This window comes from Pleurodeles waltl, chromosome 3_1 (assembly GCF_031143425.1).
Source record: "Pleurodeles waltl isolate 20211129_DDA chromosome 3_1, aPleWal1.hap1.20221129, whole genome shotgun sequence".
In the NCBI taxonomy this organism is placed as follows: Eukaryota; Metazoa; Chordata; class Amphibia; order Caudata; family Salamandridae; genus Pleurodeles; species Pleurodeles waltl.
Genome location: NC_090440.1, coordinates 6,260,108 through 6,282,752, shown reverse-complemented (window position 1 = coordinate 6,282,752; position 22,645 = coordinate 6,260,108). Strand labels below are relative to the sequence as shown.

Sequence of the window (22,645 nt, the reverse complement as noted above, 5' to 3'; positions counted from 1 at the left end):
TAAAATGGCTGTGAAATAACGTGGACGTTATTTCACTTAGGCTGCAGTGGCAGGCCTGTGTAAGAATTGTCAGAGCTCCCCATGGGTGGCAAAAGAAATGCTGCAGCCCATAGGGATCTCCTGGAACCCCAATACCCTGGGTACCTCAGTACCATATACTAGGGAATTATAAGGGTGTTCCAGTAAGCCAATGTAAATTGGTAAAAATGGTCACTAGCCTGTTAGTGACAATTTGGAAAGAAATGAGAGAGCATAACCACTGAGGTTCTGATTAGCAGAGCCTCAGTGAGACAGTTAGTCACTACACAGGTAACACATTCAGGCACAGTTATGAGCACTGGGGCCCTGGGTTACCAGGGTCCCAGTGACACATACAACTAAAACAACATATATACAGTGAAAAATGGGGGTAACATGCCAGGCAAGATGGTACTTTCCTACAGTAAATGGCTGTGAAATAACGTGGACGTTATTTCACTCAGGCTGCAGTGGCAGGCCTGTGTAAGAATTGTCAGAGCTCCCTATGGGTGGCAAAAGAAATGCTGCAGCCCATAGGGATCTCCTGGAACCCCAATACCCTGGGTACCTCAGTACCATATACTAGGGAATTATAAGGGTGTTCCAGTATGCCAATGTGAATTGGTGAAATTGGTCACTAGCCTGTTAGTGACAATTTGGAAAGCAAAGAGAGAGCATAACCACTAAGGTTCTAGATAGCAGAGCCTCAGTGAGACAGTTAGTCATAACACAGGTAACACATACAGGGCACACTTATGAGCACTGGGGCCCTGGCTGGCAGGGTCCCAGTGACACATACAACTAAAACAACATATATACAGTGAAATATGGGGGTAACATGCCAGGCAAGATGGTACTTTCCTACAGTGCCTCAATGACCTCACCCCCAAACCTTTCCACACACACCTGTACCTCACAGACCAACATACCGGATACAGCCCCACACTTCACAGACACAGGTGCCTCAAGACCTCAAGCCTCACAGACCCCCATTCTTTACAGACACACATGCCTTAAGGAACTCATGCCTTACAGACCCCCATGCTTTGCAGACTCATGCCTCAAGGACCTCACGCCTCACAGACCCCCATACTTCATAGACACACGTGCCTCAAGGACCCCACACCTCACAGACTCCCAAACCTTCCCACACAACCCTGTACTTTACAGACCAACATACCCAATAGAACCCCATACTTCAGAGACAGACGTGCCTCAAGTACTTCACACCTCACAGACCCCATACTTTAGAGACATACGTGCCTCAATGACCCTACACCCCCCAAATCTTACCACACACACCTATACCTTACAGACCAACATACCCGATAGAGCCCCATACTTCACAGTCACACTTGCCCCAAGGACCTCACAGACCTCCATACTTTACAGACACGTACCTCAAGGACCTCACACTTCACAGACCCCCATACTTTACAGATAGACGTGTCTCAAGAACCTCATGCCTCACAGCCCCCCAATATTTACCGACACATGTGTCTCAAGGGCGTCACACCTCACAAACCCCCAAACCTTTCCACACACCCCTGTACCTCACAGACCAACATAACTGATAGAGCTCCATACGTCACAGAAAAATGTGCCTCAAGGATCTTACGCTTCAAAGACACCCATACTTTACAGACACATGTGCCTCAATGACCTCACAGACTCCTAAACCTTCCCACACACCCCTGTACTGCACAGACCAACATACCCGATAAAGTCCCATATTTCACAGACACAAATGCCTCAAGGACCTCACACCTCACAGATACCCATACTTCACAGACACATGTGCCTCAAGGATCTCATGCCTCAAAGACACCCCGTATGTTATAAATACGTGCCACAAGGACCTCACACCTCACAGTCCCCCATACTTTACAGACCCCCCAAACCGTCCCACACACCCCTGTATCTCACAGACCAACATACCTGCGAGAGCCCCATACTTCACAGACAGGCGTGCCTCAAGGACCTCACAGACCCCCAAACCTTCCCACGCACCTCTGTACCTCAAAGACCAATATACTCAAAAGACCCCACGACATAACAGACAGGTGCCTCAACGATCTCACAGACCCCAAAGCTTCCCACGACCCAAAGTACCTCAAAGACCAACATACCCAAGAGCAGGGCCCAAGTCCTAAAAAAGGAGGTGGTGGGACTAACCAAGTTAGGCGGTAGGCAAGTGACATCATGGCATGTGACAACAAAGCGTGTGACATCAGGGAGCATGATATGGCATCACAACCCATGACCTCACAGGAAGTGGCATCACAAGAAGTGACATCAGATCTTAAGACCTCACATATATGTTTAGCAGGTCTATCATGAGTACATTTCAGAACACTCCAAGATTTAACAAAAGGCATTTTGCATCGGGCTGTACAAAAAAGTGACGCAACCCTGACGCAAAATCTGCACCTTAACTTTTTTTTTATATTGCCACAAAGAAATTGGAAACAAGGAGAAATGTGGCAGTAAATCTGTTCTGCTTAATTTGTTGCAAAGTCTGCATGGGGTTAAGGTACATGCTGCATAGATGTTTGTGTACCCAGTAAATAATAATAGTGGTGAGATAACTCTGGAGGTTAATGTGCTTGCTGCAGAGATTGCTGTGTGCCCAGCTATTCTCAGGGAATAATAAATATGGTAAAATAACTCTTGAAGTTAATGCACTTGCTGGAGATATCTGTGTTTTGTCTAGTCCCAGTTCTGAATCAAAGTATCACAGAGGGTGGAGGTATCTCCTGCAAGGAACATCATGTGGCAAGGAAACATGTGTAAGTGGGTTATGACTTTTAACACAGAGATCCCCTTTGTTACTTGCAGTTCATATATTTGAATTCTTCTAATATAGCAAAGTGAGCTATGAAGGACATGTGACTCCTACACCTTGTAACACTCACTGTCTTATCTAACACATCCAATGCTGAGATTCACACACACATGAATCATTATTAATGTTTAATGTTTATGTGTGATGTAAAGCGCTCTGACACCCTGCATTAGGATGAGTAGCGCTATGAAAGAAATAAAACAAAATAGTGGTATTAAAATTATTAGTTGTGTAAATACTGGGACAGATTAACACACCTGACATTCTTACAGGGCATTTGTATCCCCTATATAGGGGGACCGAACAAAGTCAAGAGCAGCCTCTCTTGACTACCTGTGAAGTGATAAGCCCTGTGCCCTCCTTTGCTTTTGCGTCTAGGCCTGAGGGTCCAGATAGCTCCCAACCATGAAACGCCAACATAAGGAGGCCTGGTGGCCCCTTAAATTAAGACTTTGTTATGGGCCCAGCTGGAATTTAAAATAACAAAGCCCCCTCGCTGGATGTTGCTGCTGAGAATGAAAGGAGACAACGTGCAGGCGATGTGGATTTCTCCTGGGGTTTGAGAGTTAAACTGGGACAGTTCAGCATATTCCTTGGGGGCCCAACGTCTTGGCAGGGTAGATGGCTTCCACCCTGTGAAAAGAGTGGGTGGACGCCATCTACCTCTGTGCATCCTCGACTTGTGGTCTGGAATAGAGCCCCATACTTTACAGACAAATGTGCCTCAAGGACGTCACGCCTTGCCACACATCCCAGTACCCCAAGGATCTCACACCTCACAGACCCCACATCTTTCCCCCCTTACTCCCAGTACCTCAAGGACCTCACGTCTCACAGACCCCATACTTTACAGACAGATGTGCCTCAAAGACGTCACGCCTTTCCACACACCCCAGTACCTCAGAGACCTCACATCTCACAGACCCCACATCTCCCCCTGCCTTCCCCAGTACCTCAAGGACCTCACGTCTCACAGACCCCATATTTTACAGACACGTGCCTGAAGGACCTCACACCTCAGAGACCCCAGACCTTCCCACCTGCAGTACCTCGCAGCACTCCATGGCATCCGTCAGTCGCCCCAGCTTCCGGTAGGCCGCAGCCATGTGGTACTGGCTCATGGCCCGATACTTGAGGCTCCATCCTTTGCCGTAGTCATTCACCAGCTCAGCTGCCTTGCAGGGGAAGAAGAGGGCCTTCTCGTAGTCCTATAGGAAGGAGAGATAGACACATCAGCAGAAATCACTGTTTTATATGGACGTCTTACATTCAGAAGCAGATGAGTGGCTGGTGGGTGGCAGAGAGGGAACATGAAGATGGGGTGGGCCCTATCAGAAGGCACCCATAGAGGTGTGGTGGACCCTATCAGAAGTCACCCATAGAGGAGTGGTGGAACCTTTAAAAAGTCACCTGCAAAGCTGGCCCAGTAGAGAGGGGCTGAGAGTAGACCCCATCAAGAGAAGGCACCAACGGAGGTGGAGTGGACCCTACCAGAAATCACCTACAGAGACTTGACCCAGTAAGAAGAGGCTGACAGTAGGCGCTATCATGAGAAGGCACCCATGCAGGGGGGTGGACCCTGTCAGAACTCACCTGCAAAGACTTGAACCACTAAGAAGAGGCAGACAGTTGATGCTATCAGGAGAAGGAACCCATGGATGTGTGGTGGGCCGTATCAAAAGTCACACGCAGATACTTGACCCAATAAGAAAGGGCAGGCAGTACGGGCTGTCAGAAGACACCCATAGAGGTGGGGTGAACCCTATCAGAAGGCACCTGTGGAGGCAGAGAGTTGACCTGGTAAGAAGAGGCAGACAGTAGACACTATCAGGAGAAGGCACCCATGGAAGTGTGATGGCCTATCAGAAGTTATCTGTGGAGACAGTGAGCTGACCTGGTAAGAAGAGGCAGGCAGTAGACGTTGTCAGAAGGTACCCATAGAGGAGGGATGGACCTTATCAGAAGTCGCCTCTGGAAACAGCGAGCTGACCCGGTAAGAAGAGGTAGTGAGTAGACTCTACAAGAAGGCACCCATAGAGGTGGACCCTATCAGAAGACACCTGTGGAGACAGCGAGCTGACCCAGTAAGAAGAGGCAGAGAGTAGACTCCATCAGGCAAAGGCACCCATGGAGGTGTGGTGGGTCCTATCAGAAGGAACCCATTGAGGTGTGGTAGACCCTTTCAGAAGGCACCTGCAGAGAGCTGACCCGGTAAGAAGAGGCAGACAGTACGAGCTATCAGAAGGCACCCATAGAGGTGGGTAGACCGTACCAGAAGTCACCTGTGGAGCAGAGCGTAGAGCTATCAGAAGGCACCCATAGAGGTGTAGTGGGCCCTATCAGTAGTCAGCTGTGGAGGCAGGCAGTTGACCCAGTAGAAGGACACAGAAAGTAGACTCTATCAGGAGAAGACACATATGGTGGTGGGGTGGACCCTATCAGAAGTCACCTGTGGAGGTAGATAGTAGACTTGGTAAGAAGAGGCAGACAGTAGGGGCTATCAGAAGCAAACCATGGAGGTGTGGTGGAGAAGTAACCTGTGAAGGCAGCAAGCTGACCCAGTAGAAGGAGGCAGAAAGTAAACTCTATCAAGAAAAGACACCCTATCAGAAGTCAGCTGCAGAGACAAGACCCAGTAAGAAGAGGCAGACAGTAGATGCTATCAGGAGAAGGCACCCTTGGAGGGGAAGGTGGACCCTATCAGAAGTCACCTGCAAAGAGCTGGCCCGGTAAGAAGAGGCAGATAGTACGAGCTATCAGAAGGCACCCATAGAGGTGGAGTGGACCCTATCAGAAGGCACATGTGGAGGCAGGGAGCTGACCTGGTAAGGAGAGGCAAACAGTAGACTATCAGGTGAAGGCACCCATGGAGGTGAGGTGGGCCCTATCAGAAGTCACCTTTGGAGGCGGACGGCAGACCCAGTAGAAAGGGGCAGAGAGCGGGCTCCATCAGGTGAAGGCACCCATGGAGGTGAGGTGGGCCCTATCAGAAGTCACCTTTGGAGGCGGACAGCAGACCCAGTAGAAAGGGGCAGAGAGCGGGCTCCATCAGGTGAAGGCACCCATGCAGGTGGGGTGGACCCTATCAGAAGTCGCCTGTGGAGGCAGCGAGCTGACCCTGTAGAGAGGGTCAGAGAACGGACTCCATCAGGAGAAGGCACATATGATGGTGGAGTGGTTAGACCCTGTCAGAACTCACCTGTGAAGGAAAAGAGTTGACACAGCAAGCAGGGGCGTAGCTTCATAGGGGTGTTTGTAGTGTTACACCCCCCCATATAAATGTATTCTGTGATAAATAGTTGGGTGCAGGGGCTTTCAGTCTGGGATGGTGAGGGGTCTCTCAGCTTTGACTATGAACTTTTACATACAGACAAAAACACACACACACACACTCTCCCTTTGTTTTGGTTGGAAAGATTTAAAAAATGTTGGTTATGTCATAAAATAATGTGCTTTTTCTCACTTAGTACCCAACCAATATGCATTTCGATCCCTTTCCGCTGCCCCTCTCGTGCACTTTGCTTATCTTATAATGTATTTGACCATTATGTGTTATTGTGATTGTTGGGAAGTCTGAAGCTCCCCCCTACCCAAACCTTAGTGACCAAGCTATGCCCCTGCCAGTAAGAAGAGGCAGACAGTAGGCACTATCAGAAGGCACCCATAGAGATGGGGTGGACCCCATCAGAAGTCTCAAAAAGCAATAATCAAACATATTTATAAATAACTAAAGTATGTAAACACTGCTCTTCTGCTTCTCTACTGAGCTGTAACCAGACCCCACTTACCTTGAGCTGCAGGTATGAGCCTCACACTGAGCTGTAGGTAGAAGCCTCATACACTGAGCTGTACCCAGCCCCCCGTTAACTTGAGCTGCAGGTAGAAGCCTCATACACTGAGCTGTACCCAGCCCCCCCTTAACTTGAGCTGCAGGTAAAAGCCTCATACACTGAGCTGTACCCAGCCCCCCCTTAACTTGAGCTGCAGGTTGAAGCCTTATACACTGAGCTGTACCCAGCCCACCCTTACCTTGAGCTGCAGGTAGAAGCCTCATACAATGAGCTGTACCCAGACCCCACTTACCTTGAGCTGCAGGTAGAAGCCTCATAAACAGAGATGTACTCAGACCCCTCTTACCTTGAGCCGCAGGAAGAACCTCCATATACTGAGCTGTACCCAGCCCCCCTTACCTTGAGCTGTAGATAGAAGCCTCATATACTGAGCTGTACCCAGACCCCCTTACCTTGAGCTGCAGGTAGAAGCCTCATACACTGAGCTGTACCCAGACCCCACTTACACTGAGCTGCAGGTAGACGCCTCATATACTGAGCTGTACCCAGACCCCACTTACCTTGAGCTGTAGATAGAAGCCTCATACACTGAGCTGTACCCAGCCCCCACTTACCTTGAGCTGCAGGTAGAAGCCCCATATACTGAGCTGTACCCACCCCCCCTTACCTTGAGCTGCAGGTAGAAGCCTCATACACTGAGCTGTACCCAGCCCCCCCTTAACTTGAACTGCAGGTAGAAGCCTCATATACTGAGCTGTACCCAGACCCCACTTACCTTGAGCTGTAGATAGAAGCCTCATACACTGAGCTGTACCCAGCCCCCCTTACCTTGAGTTGCAGGTAGAAGCCCCATATAATGAGCTGTACCCAGCCCCCCTTACCTTGAGCTGTAGATAGAAGCCTCATACACTGAGCTGTACCCACCCCCCTTACCTTGAGCTGTAGGTAGAAGCCCCATATACCGAGCTGACCCAGCCCCCCTTACCTTGAGCTGCAGGTAGAAGCCCCATATACTGAGCTGTACCCACAACCCTTAACTTGAGCTGCAGGTAGAAGCCCCATATACTGAGCTGTACCCAGACCCCCCTTACCTTGAGCTGCAGGTAGAAGCCCCCGAGGCTGCAGCAGACCCTGCACTCCAGCATCTTGTCGTCGTTGTTGTGTGCGTAGCGTAGTGCCTTCTCGAAGCACTCAAGGCTCTTCTGGAAGACACTGAGGCCCAGGTAGGCGTTACCCATGCTCAGGCACACCTGACCGTTGAGCTGCAGGCTGACGCTGCTCCCCTGCATGTTCAGGCAGGTCTTGCAGTAGGAGATGGTCTTCTGGAACTCACAGAGCTTCTCGTTGCTGCGAGCCAGGTTCAGGTAGCTCTCCATCAGGTAGTCGGGGACCTCCATCTCCCGCGCAGTGTCGATCTGGATCACTGCGAACTGTCACCAAAAGCAGAGTTAGGCGCAAGCACTCGAGGGGGTTGATGTATTACACAAGGCCAGGTAGTATCCTCAAGGCACAACTTGATGAATGACTGCAGGCGGAAAAGCACTAAACATGAGCCTACGCAACCACACCAGCTACATCTCACAACAAGCACTGGCACAGCCAGCAGGTCTCGCCTATGCACAAACTATTAGCTTTGCCAATGTGTTTTAGCCATGTTGTGCATCAGCGACGCTGCTTTTCAGAATGGCTAAAAGTTAGTGGCATAGAGGAGAGTGACATGGAGAGTCATAGAGTGGAATGGGGAAGAGTGGAGTAAAGTGTTGTAGAGTGGAGTGGCTGAGTGTCGTGAACTGGAGTGGCATGGTGCGGAGTCTGTAGAGTGGCGTACAGTAGAGTGGCGTAGAGTGGAGTGGTGTAGAGTGCACTGGCAAAAAGTGTTACAGACTATAGCAACATAGAGCACAGTGGCATCGACTGCAGTGGCATTGAATTCAGCAGCATAAAATGCAGAATCAGTCCAGAGTCCAGTGGCGCAGAGTAGAGTGGAGCAAACTAGAGTGGCACAGAGTAGAGTGGCACAGAGTAGAGTGGCACAGCGTAGAGTGATACAGTGTATAGTGGCACAGAGTGCAGTGACACAGAGTGGAGTGGCGTACAGTAGAGTGCTGCAGCGTAGAGTGACACAGAATAGAGTGATGCAGCGTAGAGTGGCACAAAGTAGAGTGACACAGAGTAGAGTGGTGCAGCGTAGACTAGCACAGAGTAGAGTGGCACAGAGTAGAGAGATGCAGCGTAGAGCGGCACAGACTGCAGTGGCACAGAGTAGAGTGACACAGAGTGGAGTGGCGTAGAATAGAGTGCTGCAGCGTAGAGTGACACAGAGTAGAGTGCTGCAGCGTAGAGTAGCACAGAGTAGAATGACATAGAGTAGAGTGATACAGCGTAGAGTGGCACAGAGTAGAGTGGCACACAGTAGAGTGATGCAGCATAGAGTGGCACGGAGTAGAGTGGCGCAGAAAAGAGTGATGCTGCGTAGAGTGGCACAGAGTAGAGTGGCGCAGAGTAGTGTGATGCTGAGTGGCGCAGAGTAGAGTGATTCAGATTACAGTGGCACAGAGTACAGTGGCACAGAGTAGAGTGGCACAGAGTAGAGTAATGCAGCGTAGAGTGGCGCAGAGTAGAGTGATGCAGCGTAGAGTGGCGCAGACTAGAGTGGCGCAGAGTAGAGTGACGCAGAGTAGAGTGGCGCAGAGTAGAGTGACGCAGCGTAGAGTGATGCAGAGTAGAGTGACGCAGAGTAGAGTGGAGCAGAGTAGAGTGGCACAGAGTGGAGTGACGCAGAGTAGAGTGACGCAGCGTAGAGTGACACAGAGTAGAGTGACACAGAGTAGAGTGACGCAGAGTAGAGTGGCACAGAGTAGAGTAATGCAGCATAGAGTGGCGTAGAGTAGAGTGATGCAGCGTAGAGTGGCACCGAGTAGAGTGGCGCAGAGTAGAGTGGCACAGAGTAGAGTGATGCAGCGTAGAGTGGCACAGAGTAGAGTGACGCAGAGTAGAGTGACACAGAGTAGAGTGACACAGAGTAGAGTGACGCAGAGTAGAGTGGCACAGAGTAGAGTGGTGCAGAGTAGAGTGATACAGCGTAGAGAGACACAGAGTAGATGTGGTACAGAGTAGAGTGGCACAGCGTAGAGTGATGCAGCGTAGAGTGGCACAGAGTAGAGTGACGCAGCGTGGAGTGGCGTAGAGTAGAGTGGCACAGAGTAGAAGGACGCAGCGTAGAGTGACACAGAGAAGGGTGACACAGAGTAGAGTGACACAGAGTAGAGTGATGCAGCGTAGAGTGGCACAGAGTAGAGTGACGCAGAGTACAGTGATGCAGCGTAGAGTGGCACAGAGTAGAGTGGTGCAGAGTAGAGTGGCACAGAGCAGAGTGATACAGCGTAGAGTGGCACAGAGTAGAGTGACGCAGAGTAGAGTGATGCAGCGTAGAGTGGCACAGAGTAGAGTGGCGCAGAACAGAGTGGCGCAGAGTAGAGTGATGCAGCCTAGAGTGGCGCAGAGTAGAGTGATGCAGCGTAGAGTGACACAGAGTAGAGTGGCGCAGAGTAGAGTGGCGCAGAGTAGAGTGATGCAGTGTAGAGTGACGCAGAGTAGAGTGGTGCAGAGCAGAGTGACACAGAGTGGACTGGCGTAGAGTGGAGTGGCACAGAGTAGAGTGTCACAGAGTAGAGAGGCGCAGAGTGGAGTGACGCAGAGTAGAGTGACACAGAGTAGAGTGGCGCAGAGTAGAGTGACAAAGAGTGGAGTGGAGTGGCGTAGAGTAGAGTGGCACAGAGTAGAGTGGCACGGAGTAGAGTGACACAGAGTAGAGTGGCGCAGAGTGGAGTGACGCAGAGTAGAGTGATGCAGCGTAGAGAGACACAGAGTAGACTGGCACAGAGTAGAGTGACGCAGAGTAGAGTGGCGCAGAGTAGAGTGGCACAGAGTAGAGTGGCACAGCGTAGAGTGATGCAGCGTAGAGTGGCACAGAGTGCAGTGGCACAGAGTAGAGTGACGCAGCGTGGAGTGGCGTAGAGTAGAGTGGCACAGAGTAGAATGACGCAGCGTAGAGTGACACAGCGAAGGGTGACACAGAGTAGAGTGATGCAGCGTAGAGTGGCACAAAGTAGAGTGACGCAGAGTAGAGTGATGCAGCGTAGAGTGGCACAGAGTAGAGTGGCGCAGAGTAGAGTGGCACAGAGTAGAGTGATGCAGCGTAGAGTGGCACAGAGTAGAGTGACGCAGAGAAGAGTGACGCAGAGAAGAGTGATGCAGCGTAGAGTGGCAGAGAGTAGAGTGACACAGAGTAGAGTGGCACCGAGTAGAGTGGCACAGAGTAGAGTGGCACAGAGTAGAGTGATGCAGCGTAGAGTGGCACAGAGTAGAGTGACACAGAGTAGAGTGGCACAGAGTAGAGTGGCACACAGTAGAGTGATGCAGCGTAGAGTGACGCAGAGTAGAGTGGCGCAGAGTAGAGTGGCGCAGAGTAGAGTGATGCAGCGTAGAGTGACGCAGCGTAGATTGGCACAGAGTAGAGTGTCACAGAGTAGAGTGACACAGTGTAGAGTGACACAGAGTAGAGTGATGCAGCGTAGAGTGGCGCAGAGTGGAGTGACACAGAGTAGAGTGACACAGAGTAGAGTGGCGCAGAGTAGAGTGGCGCAGAGTAGAGTGATGCAGCGTGGAGTGACACAGAGTAGAGTGGCGCAGAGTAGAGTGACACAGAGTGGAGTTGCGTAGAGTGGAGTGGCACAGAGTGGAGTGGCACAGAGTAGAGTGGCGCAGAGTAGAGTGATACAGCGTAGAGAGACACAGAGTAGATGTGGCACAGCGTAGAGTGATGCAGCGTAGAGTGGCACAGAGTAGAGTGACACAGCGTGGAGTGGCGTAGAGTAGAGTGGCTCAGAGTAGAAGGACGCAGCGTAGAGTGACACAGAGTAGAGTGATGCAGCATAGAGTGGCACAAAGTAGAGTGACGCAGAGTACAGTGATGCAGCGTAGAGTGGCACAGAGTAGAGTGGTTCAGAGTAGAGTGGCACAGAGTAGAGTGATACAGCGTAAAGTGGCACAGAGTAGAGTGACGCAGAGTAGAGTGATGCAGCGTAGAGTGGCACAGAGTAGAGTGACACAGAGTAGAGTGGCACAGAGTAGAGTGTTGCAGCTTAGAGTGGCACAGAGTAGAGTGGCACAGAGTAGAGTGACACAGAGTAGAGTGGCACAGAGGAGAGTGACACAGAGTAGAGTGACACAGAGGAGGGTGACGCAGAGTAGAGTGACACAGAGTAGAGTGGCGCAGAGTAGAGTGGCGCAGAGCAGAGTGATGCAGCGTAGAGTGACGCAGAGTAGAGTGGCGCAGAGTAGAGTGACACAGAGTGGACTGCCGTAGAGTGGAGTGGCACAGAGTAGAGTGTCACAGAGTAGACTGGCGCAGAGTAGAGTGACACAGAGTGGAGTGGCGTAGAGTAGAGTGGCACAGAGTAGAGTGTCACAGAGTAGAGTGGCGCAAAGTGGAGTGACGCAGAGTAGAGTCACACAGAGTAGAGTGGTGCGGAGTAGAGTGACGCAGAGTAGAGTGGCGCAGAGTAGAGTGGCACAGAGTAGAGTAGCACAGCATAGAGTGATGCAGCGTAGAGTGGCACAGAGTGCAGTGGCACAGAGTAGAATGACGCAGCGTAGAGTGACACAGCGAAGAGTGACACAGAGTAGAGTGGCGCAGAGTAGAGTGATGCAGCGTAGAGTGGCACAAAGTAGAGTGACGCAGAGTAGAGTGATGCAGCGTAGAGTGACACAGAGTAGAGTGGCGCAGAGTAGAGTGGCACAGAGTAGAGTGACACAGAGTAGAGTGGCACCGAGTAGAGTGATGCAGCATAGAGTGGCACAGAGTAGAGTGATGCAGCGTAGAGTGGCACAGAGTAGAGTGACACAGAGTAGAGTGGCGCAGAGTAGAGTGATGCAGAGTAGAGTGATGCAGCGTAGAGTGACGCAGAGCAGAGTGGCACAGAGTAGAGTGACACAGAGTAGAGTGATGCAGCGTAGAGTGACGCAGAGTAGAGTGGAACATAGTAGAGTGGCACAGAGTAGAGTGATGCAGCGTAGAGTGACGCATAGTAGAGTGATGCAGCGTAGAGTGACGCAGAGTCGAGTGGCACAGAGTAGTTACGCAGCGTAGAGTAACACAGAGTAGAGTGACACAGAGTAGAGTGAAGCAGCGTAGAGTGACAGAGTAGAGTGGCACAGAGGAGGGTGACATGGAGTAGAGTGACACAGAGCAGAGTGACACAGAGTAGAGTGACGCAGAGTAGAGTGAGACAGAGTAGAGTGACGCAGCGTAGAGTGGCGCAGCGTAGATTGATAAAGAGTAGAGTGACACAGAGTAGAGTGATGCAGCGTAGAGTGACACAGAGTAGAGTGACACAGAGGAGAGTGACACAGAGGAGGGTGACACAGAGGAGAGTGACACAGAGTAGAGTGATGCAGCGTAGAGTGAGACAGAGTGGAGTGACGCAGAGTAGAGTGACGCAGCGTAGAGTGAGAAAGAGTAGAGTGACAAAGAGTAGAGTGACGCAGCATAGAGTGACACAGAGGAGAGTGACACAGAGGAGGGTGACACAGAGGAGGGTGACATAGAGTAGAGTGACACAAAGTAGAGTGATGCAGCATAGAGCGAGACAGAGTGGAGTGACGCAGAGTAGAGTGACACAGCATAGAGTGACACAGAGTAGAGTGACACAGAGTAGAGTGCCGCAGAGTAGAGTGGAGCAGAGTAGAGTGACACAGAGTAGAGTGGCGCAGAGTAGAGTGGCGCAGAGTAGAGTGGCACAGAGTAGAGTGACACAGAGGAGGGTGACACAGAGTAGAGTGACACAGATTAGAGTGACGCAGCGTAGAGTGATGCAGCGTAGAGTGATACAGAGTAGAGTGACACAGAGTAGAGTGAGACAGAGTAGAGTGACGCAACGTAGAGTGAGACAGAGTAGAGGTACTCAGAGTAGAGGGATGCAGCATAGAGTGACACAGAGTAGAGTGACACAGAGTAGAGTAACGCAGCGTAGAGTGACACAGAGTAGAGTGGAACAGAGTAGTGTGAAGCAGCGTAGAGTGACACAGAGTAGAGTGACACAGAGGAGGGTGACACAGAGTGGAGTGGCACAGAGTTGAGTGATGCAGAGTGGAGTGAGACAGAGTAAAGTGACACAGAGTAAAGTGACACAGAGGAGAGTGACAAAGAGGAGGGTGACACAGAGGAGGGTGACACAGAGGAGAGTGACACAGAGTAGAGTGATGCAGAGTGGAGTGAGACAGAGTGGAGTGACACAGAGGAGGGTGGTGCAGCGTAGAGTGAGACAGAGTGGAGTGACGCAGAGGAGAGTGACGCAGAGGAGAGTGACGCAGCGTAGAGTGAGACAGAGTAGAGTGAGAGAGAGTAGAGTGACACAGAGGAGAGTGACACAGAGGAGGATGACACAGAGTAGAGTGGCGCAGAGTAGAGTGGCACAGAGTAGAGTGACGCAGAGTAGAGTGGCGCAGAGTAGAGTGGCGCAGAGTAGAGTGGCACAGAGTAGAGTGACACACAGTAGAGTGGCACAGAGTAGAGTGACACAGAGAAGGGTGACACAGAGTAGAGTGACACAGAATAGAGTGACACAGCGTAGAGTGACGCAGCATAGAGTGAGACTGTGAGAAGGTAGCCTCTTTCTAGCCTTGTTACCCCCACTTTTGGCCTGTTTGTGAGTGTATGTCAGGGCGTTTGTCACTGTTTTCACTGTCTCACTGGGATCCTGATAGCCAGGCCTCAGTGCTCATAGTGAAAACACTATGTTTTCAGTATGTTTGTTATGTGTCACTGGGATACTGCTGGTCAGGACCCCAGTGCTCATAGGTTTGTGGCCTATATGTATGTGTCACTGGGACCCTGTCACACAGGGCCCCAGTGCTCATAGGTGTGCATGTATATGTTCCCTGTGTGGTGCCTAACTGTCTCACTGAGGCTCTGCTAACCAGAACCTCAGTGGTTATGCTCTCTCATTACTTTCAAATTGTCACTAACAGGCTAGTGACCAATTTTACCAATTTACATTGGCTTACTGGAACACCCTTATAATTCCCTAGTATATGGTACTGAGGTACCCAGGGTATTGGGGTTCCAGGAGATCCCTATGGGCTGCAGCATTTCTTTTGCCACCCATAGGGAGCTCTGACAATTCTTACACAGGCCTGCCACTGCAGCCTGAGTGAAATAACGTCCACGTTATTTCACAGCCATTTTACACTGCACTTAAGTAACTTATAAGTCACCTATATGTCTAACCTTTACCTGGTAAATGTTAGGTGCAAAGTTACTTAGTGTGAGGGCACCCTGGCACTAGCCAAGGTGCCCCCACATTGTTCAGAGCCAATTCCCTGAACTTTGTGAGTGCGGGGACACCATTACACGCGTGCACTACATATAGGTCACTACCTATATGTAGCTTCACAATGGTAACTCCGAATATGGCCATGTAACATGTCTATGATCATGGAATTGCCCCCTCTATGCCATCCTGGCATATTTGGCACAATCCCATGATCCCAGTGGTCTGTAGCACAGACCCTGGTACTGCCAAACTGCCCTTCCTGGGGTTTCACTGCAGCTGCTGCTACTGCCAACCCCTCAGACAGGCAGCTGCCCTCCTGGGGTCCAGCCAGGCCTGGCCCAGGATGGCAGAACAAAGAACTTCCTCTGAGAGAGGGTGTGACACCCTCTCCCTTTGGAAAATGGTGTGAAGGCAGGGGAGGAGTAGCCTCCCCCAGCCTCTGGAAATGCTTTCTTGGGCACAGATGTGCCCAATTCTGCATAAGCCAGTCTACACCGGTTCAGGGACCCCTTAGCCCCTGCTCTGGCACGAAACTGGACAAAGGAAAGGGGAGTGACCACTCCCCTGACCTGCACCTCCCCTGGGAGGTGTCCAGAGCTCCTCCAGTGTGCTCCAGACCTCTGCCATCTTGGAAACAGAGGTGCTGCTGGCACACTGGACTGCTCTGAGTGGCCAGTGCCACCAGGTGACGTCAGAGACTCCTTGTGATAGGCTCCTTCAGGTGTTGCTAGCCTATCCTCTCTCCTAGGTAGCCAAACCCTCTTTTCTGGCTATTTAGGGTCTCTGTCTCTGGGGAAACTTTAGATAACGAATGCAAGAGCTCATCCGAGTTCCTCTGCATCTCTCTCTTCACCTTCTGATAAGGAACCGACTGCTGACCACGCTGGAAGCCTGCAAACCTGCAACATAGTAGCAAAGACGACTACTGCAACTCTGTAACGCTGATCCTGCCGCCTTCTCGACTGTTTTCCTGCTTGTGCATGCTGTGGGGGTAGTCTGCCTCCTCTCTGCACCAGAAGCTCCGAAGAAATCTCCCGTGGGTCGACGGAATCTTCCCCCTGCAACCGCAGGCACCAAAAAGCTGCATTAAAGGTCCCTTGGGTCTCCTCTCAGCACGACGAGCGAGGTCCCTCGAATCCAGCGACACTGTCCAAGTGACCCCCACAGTCCAGTGACTCTTCAGCCCAAGTTTGGTGGAGGTAAGTCCTTGCCTCACCTCGCTGGGCTGCATTGCTGGGAACCGCGACTTTGCAGCTACTCCGGCCCCTGTGCACTTCCGGCGGAAATCCTTTGTGCACAGCCAAGCCTGGGTCCACAGCACTCTAACCTGCATTGCACGACTTTCTAAGTTGGTCTCCGGCGACGAAGGACTCCTTTGTGCAACTTCGGCGAGCACCGTTTCACGCATCGTCGTAGTGCCTGTTTCTGGCACTTCTCCGGGTGCTACCTGCTTCAGTGAGGGCTCTTTGTCTTGCTCGACGTCCCCTCTCTCTTCAGGTCCAATTTGCGATCTCCTGGTCCCTCCTGGGCCCCAGCAGCGTCCAAAAACGCCAAATGAACGATTTGCAGCTAGCAAGGCTTGTTGGCGTTCTTTCGGCGGGAAAGCACTTCTGCACGACTCTCCACGGCAAGAGGGATCCGTCCACCAAAGGGGAAGTCTCTAGCCCTTTTCGTTCCTGCAGAAACCTCAGCTTCTTCTGTCCAGTAGAAGCTTCTTTGCACCCGCAGCTGGCATTTCCTGGGCATCTGCCCATCTCCGACTTGCTTGTGACTTTTGGACTTGGTCCCCTTGTTCCACAGGTACCCTAGATTGGAAATCCACAGTCGTTGCATTGCTGGTTTGTGTCTTTCCTGCATTATTCCTCTAACACGACTATTTTGTCCTTAGGGGAACTTTAGTGCACTTTGCACTCACTTTTCAGGGTCTTGGGGAGGGTTATTTTTCTAACTCTCACTATTTTCTAATAGTCCCAGCGACCCTCTACAAGGTCACATAGGTTTGGGGTCCATTCGTGGTTCGCATTCCACTTTTGGAGTATATGGTTTGTGTTGCCCCTATCCCTATGTTTCCCCATTGCATCCTATTGTAACTATACATTGTTTGCACTGTTTTCTAAGACTATACTGCATATTTTTGCTATTGTGTATATATATCTTGTGTATATTTCCTATCCTCTCACTGAGGGTACACTCTAAGATACTTTGGCATATTGTCATAAAAATAAAGTACCTTTATTTTTAGTATAACTGTGTATTGTGTTTTCTTATGATATTGTGCATATGACACTAAGTGGTACTGTAGTAGCTTCACACGTCTCCTAGTTCAGCCTAAGCTGCTCTGCTAAGCTACCATTATCTATCAGCCTAAGCTGCTAGACACCCTATACACTAATAAGGGATAACTGGGCCTGGTGCAAGGTGCAAGTACCCCTTGGTACTCACTACAAGCCAGTCCAGCCTCCTACATTGGTTGTGCAGTGGTGGGATAAGTGCTGGAGACTACTTACCACTCTTGTCATTGTACTTTTCATAAGAGAAAAATATACAAAACAAGGTCAGTGTATATACACATAGCCAAAAAGTTTTGCATTTCCTCTTTTCACTCTTTTCTAAGTGCTGAAAAGTACTTCTAAACTTTCAAAAAGTTCTAAAAAGTTTAAAAAGTTTTTTCTGTCTTTCCAAAAAGTTCTGAAAACTTTTTTCTCTTTTTCTATCACTTTAACTCTCTCTAAAAAATGTCTGGCACAGGCCAAAGTGTTGATCTGTCCAAACTTGCATATGACAACCTTAGCTGGAAAAGAGCAAGGAGTCTCTGTATAGAGAGAGGTTTGAGTGTAGGGAAGAATCCTGCCTTGGAACTGTTACTTAACATGCTTAGAGAACAGGATAAGGCCATAGGTGCCCCATCTGTTGAAAAAGTACCTAATAGTTCCCAATCTGATTCAGGGACTCCCCCAGGAAAAGATTCAGGGAAGAAACTTCCTAGCCTGCCCATTACTAGACAATCTAGCATAGATGGTAATGATGATGAGCCACACCAAATAAATAGTGTTGTCTCACATCATAGCAAAAGCATTTATTCTCACCATACTGGTAGTAATGTTTCTGTAAACCAAGCTGTTAAGTTGGCTTCTGTAAGGGACAGGTCTCCTTCTGTTCATTCCCATCATAGCTCTGTTTCTAGAAATGTCCCTCCCACCAACCCTGATGACAGAATGTTAGAGAGGGAACTCAATAAGTTGAGGGTGGAACAAACCAGACTGAAGCTTAAAAAGCAACAGCTGGATTTGGATAGACAGTCTTTTGAATTAGAGAAGGAAAGACAGAAGTTGGGTTTAGATACCCATGGTGGCAGCAGCAGTATTCCCCATAGTCATCCTGCAAAAGAGCATGATTCCAGGAATCTGCACAAGATAGTTCCCCCTTACAAGGAGGGGGATGACATTAACAAGTGGTTTGCTGCACTTGAGAGGGCCTGTGTTGTACAGGATGTCCCTCAAAGGCAGTGGGCTGCTATCCTATGGCTATCATTTAGTGGAAAAGGTAGGGATAGGCTCCTTACTGTGAAATAAAATGATGCTAATAATTTCCAAGTTCTTAAGAATGCACTCCTGGATGGTTATGGCTTAACCACTGAACAGTACAGGATAAAGTTCAGAGAGACCAAAAAGGAGTCTTCACAAGACTGGGTTGATTTCATTGACCAGGCAGTGAAGGCCTTGGAGGGGTGGTTACATGGCAGTAAAGTTACTGATTATGACAGCCTGTATAACTTGATCCTGAGAGAGCATATTCTTAATAATTGTGTGTCTGATTTGTTGCACCAGTACTTGGTGGACTCTGATCTGACCTCTCCCCAAGAATTGGGAAAGAAGGCAGACAAATGGGTCAGAACAAGAGTGAACAGAAAAGTTCATACAGGGGGTGACAGAGAAGGCAGACAAATGGGTCAGAACAAGGGTGAACAGAAAAGTTCATACAGGGGGTGACAAAGATGGCAATAAGAAGAAAGATGGTGAAAAATCTCAAGATAAGCATGGGGATAAGGGTAAAACCAAAGATCCCACTTCAAATCTTAAACACTCTTCAGAGGGTGGGGATAAAACAAATTCTTCCTCTTCTTCCCAACCTGCACACATTAAAAAGCCTTGGTGCTTTGTGTGTAAAAATAGAGGCCATAGGCCAGGGGATAAGTCCTGTCCAGGTAAACCCCCTGAGCTTACCACCACTAATACATCAAGCTCTAGTGCCCCTAGCAGTAGTGGTACTAGTGGTGGGACTGCTGGCAACAGTCAAGCAAAGGGTGTAGTTGGGTTCACTTATGGGTCCATAGTGGAAACTGATGTAATCAGTCCCAAGACAGTTTCTGTCACACCTAGTAGCATTGGCCTTGCCACACTGGCTGCTTGTCCCCTTACAATGGATAAGTACAGGCAGACAGTTTCAATAAATGGTGTTGAGGCCTTGGCCTACAGGGACACAGGTGCCAGTTTCACTTTGGTGACTGAAAACCTAGTGCACCCTGATCAACACATCATTGGACAACAGTATAAGATTATTGATGTCCATAACTCCACTAAGTTTCTTCCCTTAGCTATAATTCAGTTTAGTTGGGGTGGAGTTACTGGCCCTAAGCAGGTGGTGGTATCACCTAGCTTACCTGTAGACTGTCTCTTAGGTAATGACCTAGAGGCCTCAGGTTGGGCTGATGTAGAGTTTTATGCCCATGCAGCCATGCTGGGCATCCCTGAGGAATTGTTCCCTCTCATTTCAAGTGAAATGAAAAAGCAAAGGAGAGAAGGCCTGAAAACTCAGGATCCCTCTCCATCAACAGGTAAAAAGGGTATCACAGTATCCCCTAACCACCCTACCATTCAGGATACCATTCCTGTGGTGGGAGAAACCTCTCCTGGGGTGGCACCTGTTCCAAGGGAATCATCAGCTGGCAAAGCTGGACTCCCTGAGGTGGAAGTACCTCTCTGTGGGATAACTAACATTGGTGAGAAAAACAGCACCATTTTAGTTAACATGGAGCATCCCTCCAACCCTCCCAGAGAAACTTTAGTGCAGAAACCCTGCACTACCTCACAACACTTAGGACAGCATCCCTGCCCTAGTGTGGAGCTCATAGGACAGCATCCCTGCCCTGCTCCAACTCAAGAGAAACAGCGTCCCTGTTCTCTCTTCCAGCCAGATGGACAAAGTTTTTGCCCAGCTATGGCTTTTCTGAGACAGCATCCCTGTCTGGCATTTCCATCACTACAAATAGGTTCAGTGGACAATTCCCACTGCTCTAAACTAAAACTTACTGATAGAAACTCTGAAAATACATCTTCACATTGTTGCTTAGCTAAAAAACTTCAAACAGGGTGGTTTACATCCCCACAGGGAAGTAACCATATAGTGGATGATAAAGGGAGTAACCAGTCTATTGCAGAGCTACTCTCTACTTATCACCACTTAGACAATAAAGTCTCAACTGGCCAAGGTTAGCCTTATTGTCCTTCGTTTGGGGGGGGGGTTGTGTGAGAAGGTAGCCTCTTTCTAGCCTTGTTACCCCCACTTTTGGCCTGTTTGTGAGTGTATGTCAGGGTGTTTGTCACTGTTTTCACTGTCTCACTGGGATCCTGATAGCCAGGCCTCAGTGCTCATAGTGAAAACACTATGTTTTCAGTATGTTTGTTATGTGTCACTGGGATCCTGCTGGTCAGGACCCCAGTGCTCATAGGTTTGTGGCCTATATGTATGTGTCACTGGGACCCTGTCACACAGGGCCCCAGTGCTCATAGGTGTGCATGTATATGTTCCCTGTGTGGTGCCTAACTGTCTCACTGAGGCTCTGCTAACCAGAACCTCAGTGGTTATGCTCTCTCATTACTTTCAAATTGTCACTAACAGGCTAGTGACCAATTTTACCAATTTACATTGGCTTACTGGAACACCCTTATAATTCCCTAGTATATGGTACTGAGGTACCCAGGGTATTGGGGTTCCAGGAGATCCCTATGGGCTGCAGCATTTCTTTTGCCACCCATAGGGAGCTCTGACAATTCTTACACAGGCCTGCCACTGCAGCCTGAGTGAAATAACGTCCACGTTATTTCACAGCCATTTTACACTGCACTTAAGTAACTTATAAGTCACCTATATGTCTAACCTTTACCTGGTAAATGTTAGGTGCAAAGTTACTTAGTGTGAGGGCACCCTGGCACTAGCCAAGGTGCCCCCACATTGTTCAGAGCCAATTCCCTGAACTTTGTGAGTGCGGGGACACCATTACACGCGTGCACTACATATAGGTCACTACCTATATGTAGCTTCACAATGGTAACTCCGAATATGGCCATGTAACATGTCTATGATCATGGAATTGCCCCCTCTATGCCATCCTGGCATATTTGGCACAATCCCATGATCCCAGTGGTCTGTAGCACAGACCCTGGTACTGCCAAACTGCCCTTCCTGGGGTTTCACTGCAGCTGCTGCAACTGCCAACCCCTCAGACAGGCAGCTGCCCTCCTGGGGTCCAGCCAGGCCTGGCCCAGGATGGCAGAACAAAGAACTTCCTCTGAGAGAGGGTGTGACACCCTCTCCCTTTGGAAAATGGTGTGAAGGCAGGGGAGGAGTAGCCTCCCCCAGCCTCTGGAAATGCTTTCTTGGGCACAGATGTGCCCAATTCTGCATAAGCCAGTCTACACCGGTTCAGGGACCCCTTAGCCCCTGCTCTGGCGCGAAACTGGACAAAGGAAAGGGGAGTGACCACTCCCCTGACCTGCACCTCCCCTGGGAGGTGTCCAGAGCTCCTCCAGTGTGCTCCAGACCTCTGCCATCTTGGAAACAGAGGTGCTGCTGGCACACTGGACTGCTCTGAGTGGCCAGTGCCACCAGGTGACGTCAGAGACTCCTTGTGATAGGCTCCTTCAGGTGTTGCTAGCCTATCCTCTCTCCTAGGTAGCCAAACCCTCTTTTCTGGCTATTTAGGGTCTCTGTCTTTGGGGAAACTTTAGATAACGAATGCAAGAGCTCATCCGAGTTCCTCTGCATCTCTCTCTTCACCTTCTGATAAGGAACCGACTGCTGACCGCGCTGGAAGCCTGCAAACCTGCAACATAGTAGCAAAGACGACTACTGCAACTCTGTAACGCTGATCCTGCCGCCTTCTCGACTGTTTTCCTGCTTGTGCATGCTGTGGGGGTAGTCTGCCTCCTCTCTGCACCAGAAGCTCCGAAGAAATCTCCCGTGGGTCGACGGAATCTTCCCCCTGCAACCGCAGACACCAAAAAGCTGCATTACCGGTCCCTTGGGTCTCCTCTCAGCACGACGAGCGAGGTCCCTCGAATCCAGCGACACTGTCCAAGTGACCCCCACAGTCCAGTGACTCTTCAGCCCAAGTTTGGTGGAGGTAAGTCCTTGCCTCACCTCGCTGGGAACCGCGACTTTGCAGCTACTCCGGCCCCTGTGCACTTCCAGCGGAAATCCTTTGTGCACAGCCAAGCCTGGGTCCACGGCACTCTAACCTGCATTGCACGACTTTCTAAGTTGGTCTCCGGCGACGTGGGACTCCTTTGTGCAACTTCGGCGAGCACCGTTTCACGCATCCTCGTAGTGCCTGTTTCTGGCCCTTCTCCGGGTGCTACCTGCTTCAGTGAGGGCTC

At 50.1% G+C, this 22,645-nt stretch overlaps 1 protein-coding gene across 1 annotated transcript in view; it reads right to left on the bottom strand.

Annotated features, from left to right (window-relative positions):
- RAPSN (receptor associated protein of the synapse) overlaps window positions 1-22,645 on the bottom strand; it is a 272,608-nt gene that overhangs the window by 99,993 nt on the left and 149,970 nt on the right. The window contains exons 2-3 of the mRNA XM_069221622.1: window positions 7,746-8,084; window positions 3,913-4,071 (exon numbers count right to left, since the gene is read on the bottom strand). Of these exons, the coding sequence (XP_069077723.1) occupies window positions 3,913-4,071; window positions 7,746-8,084 (498 nt within the window). The remainder of the gene's footprint in view (window positions 1-3,912; window positions 4,072-7,745; window positions 8,085-22,645) is intronic.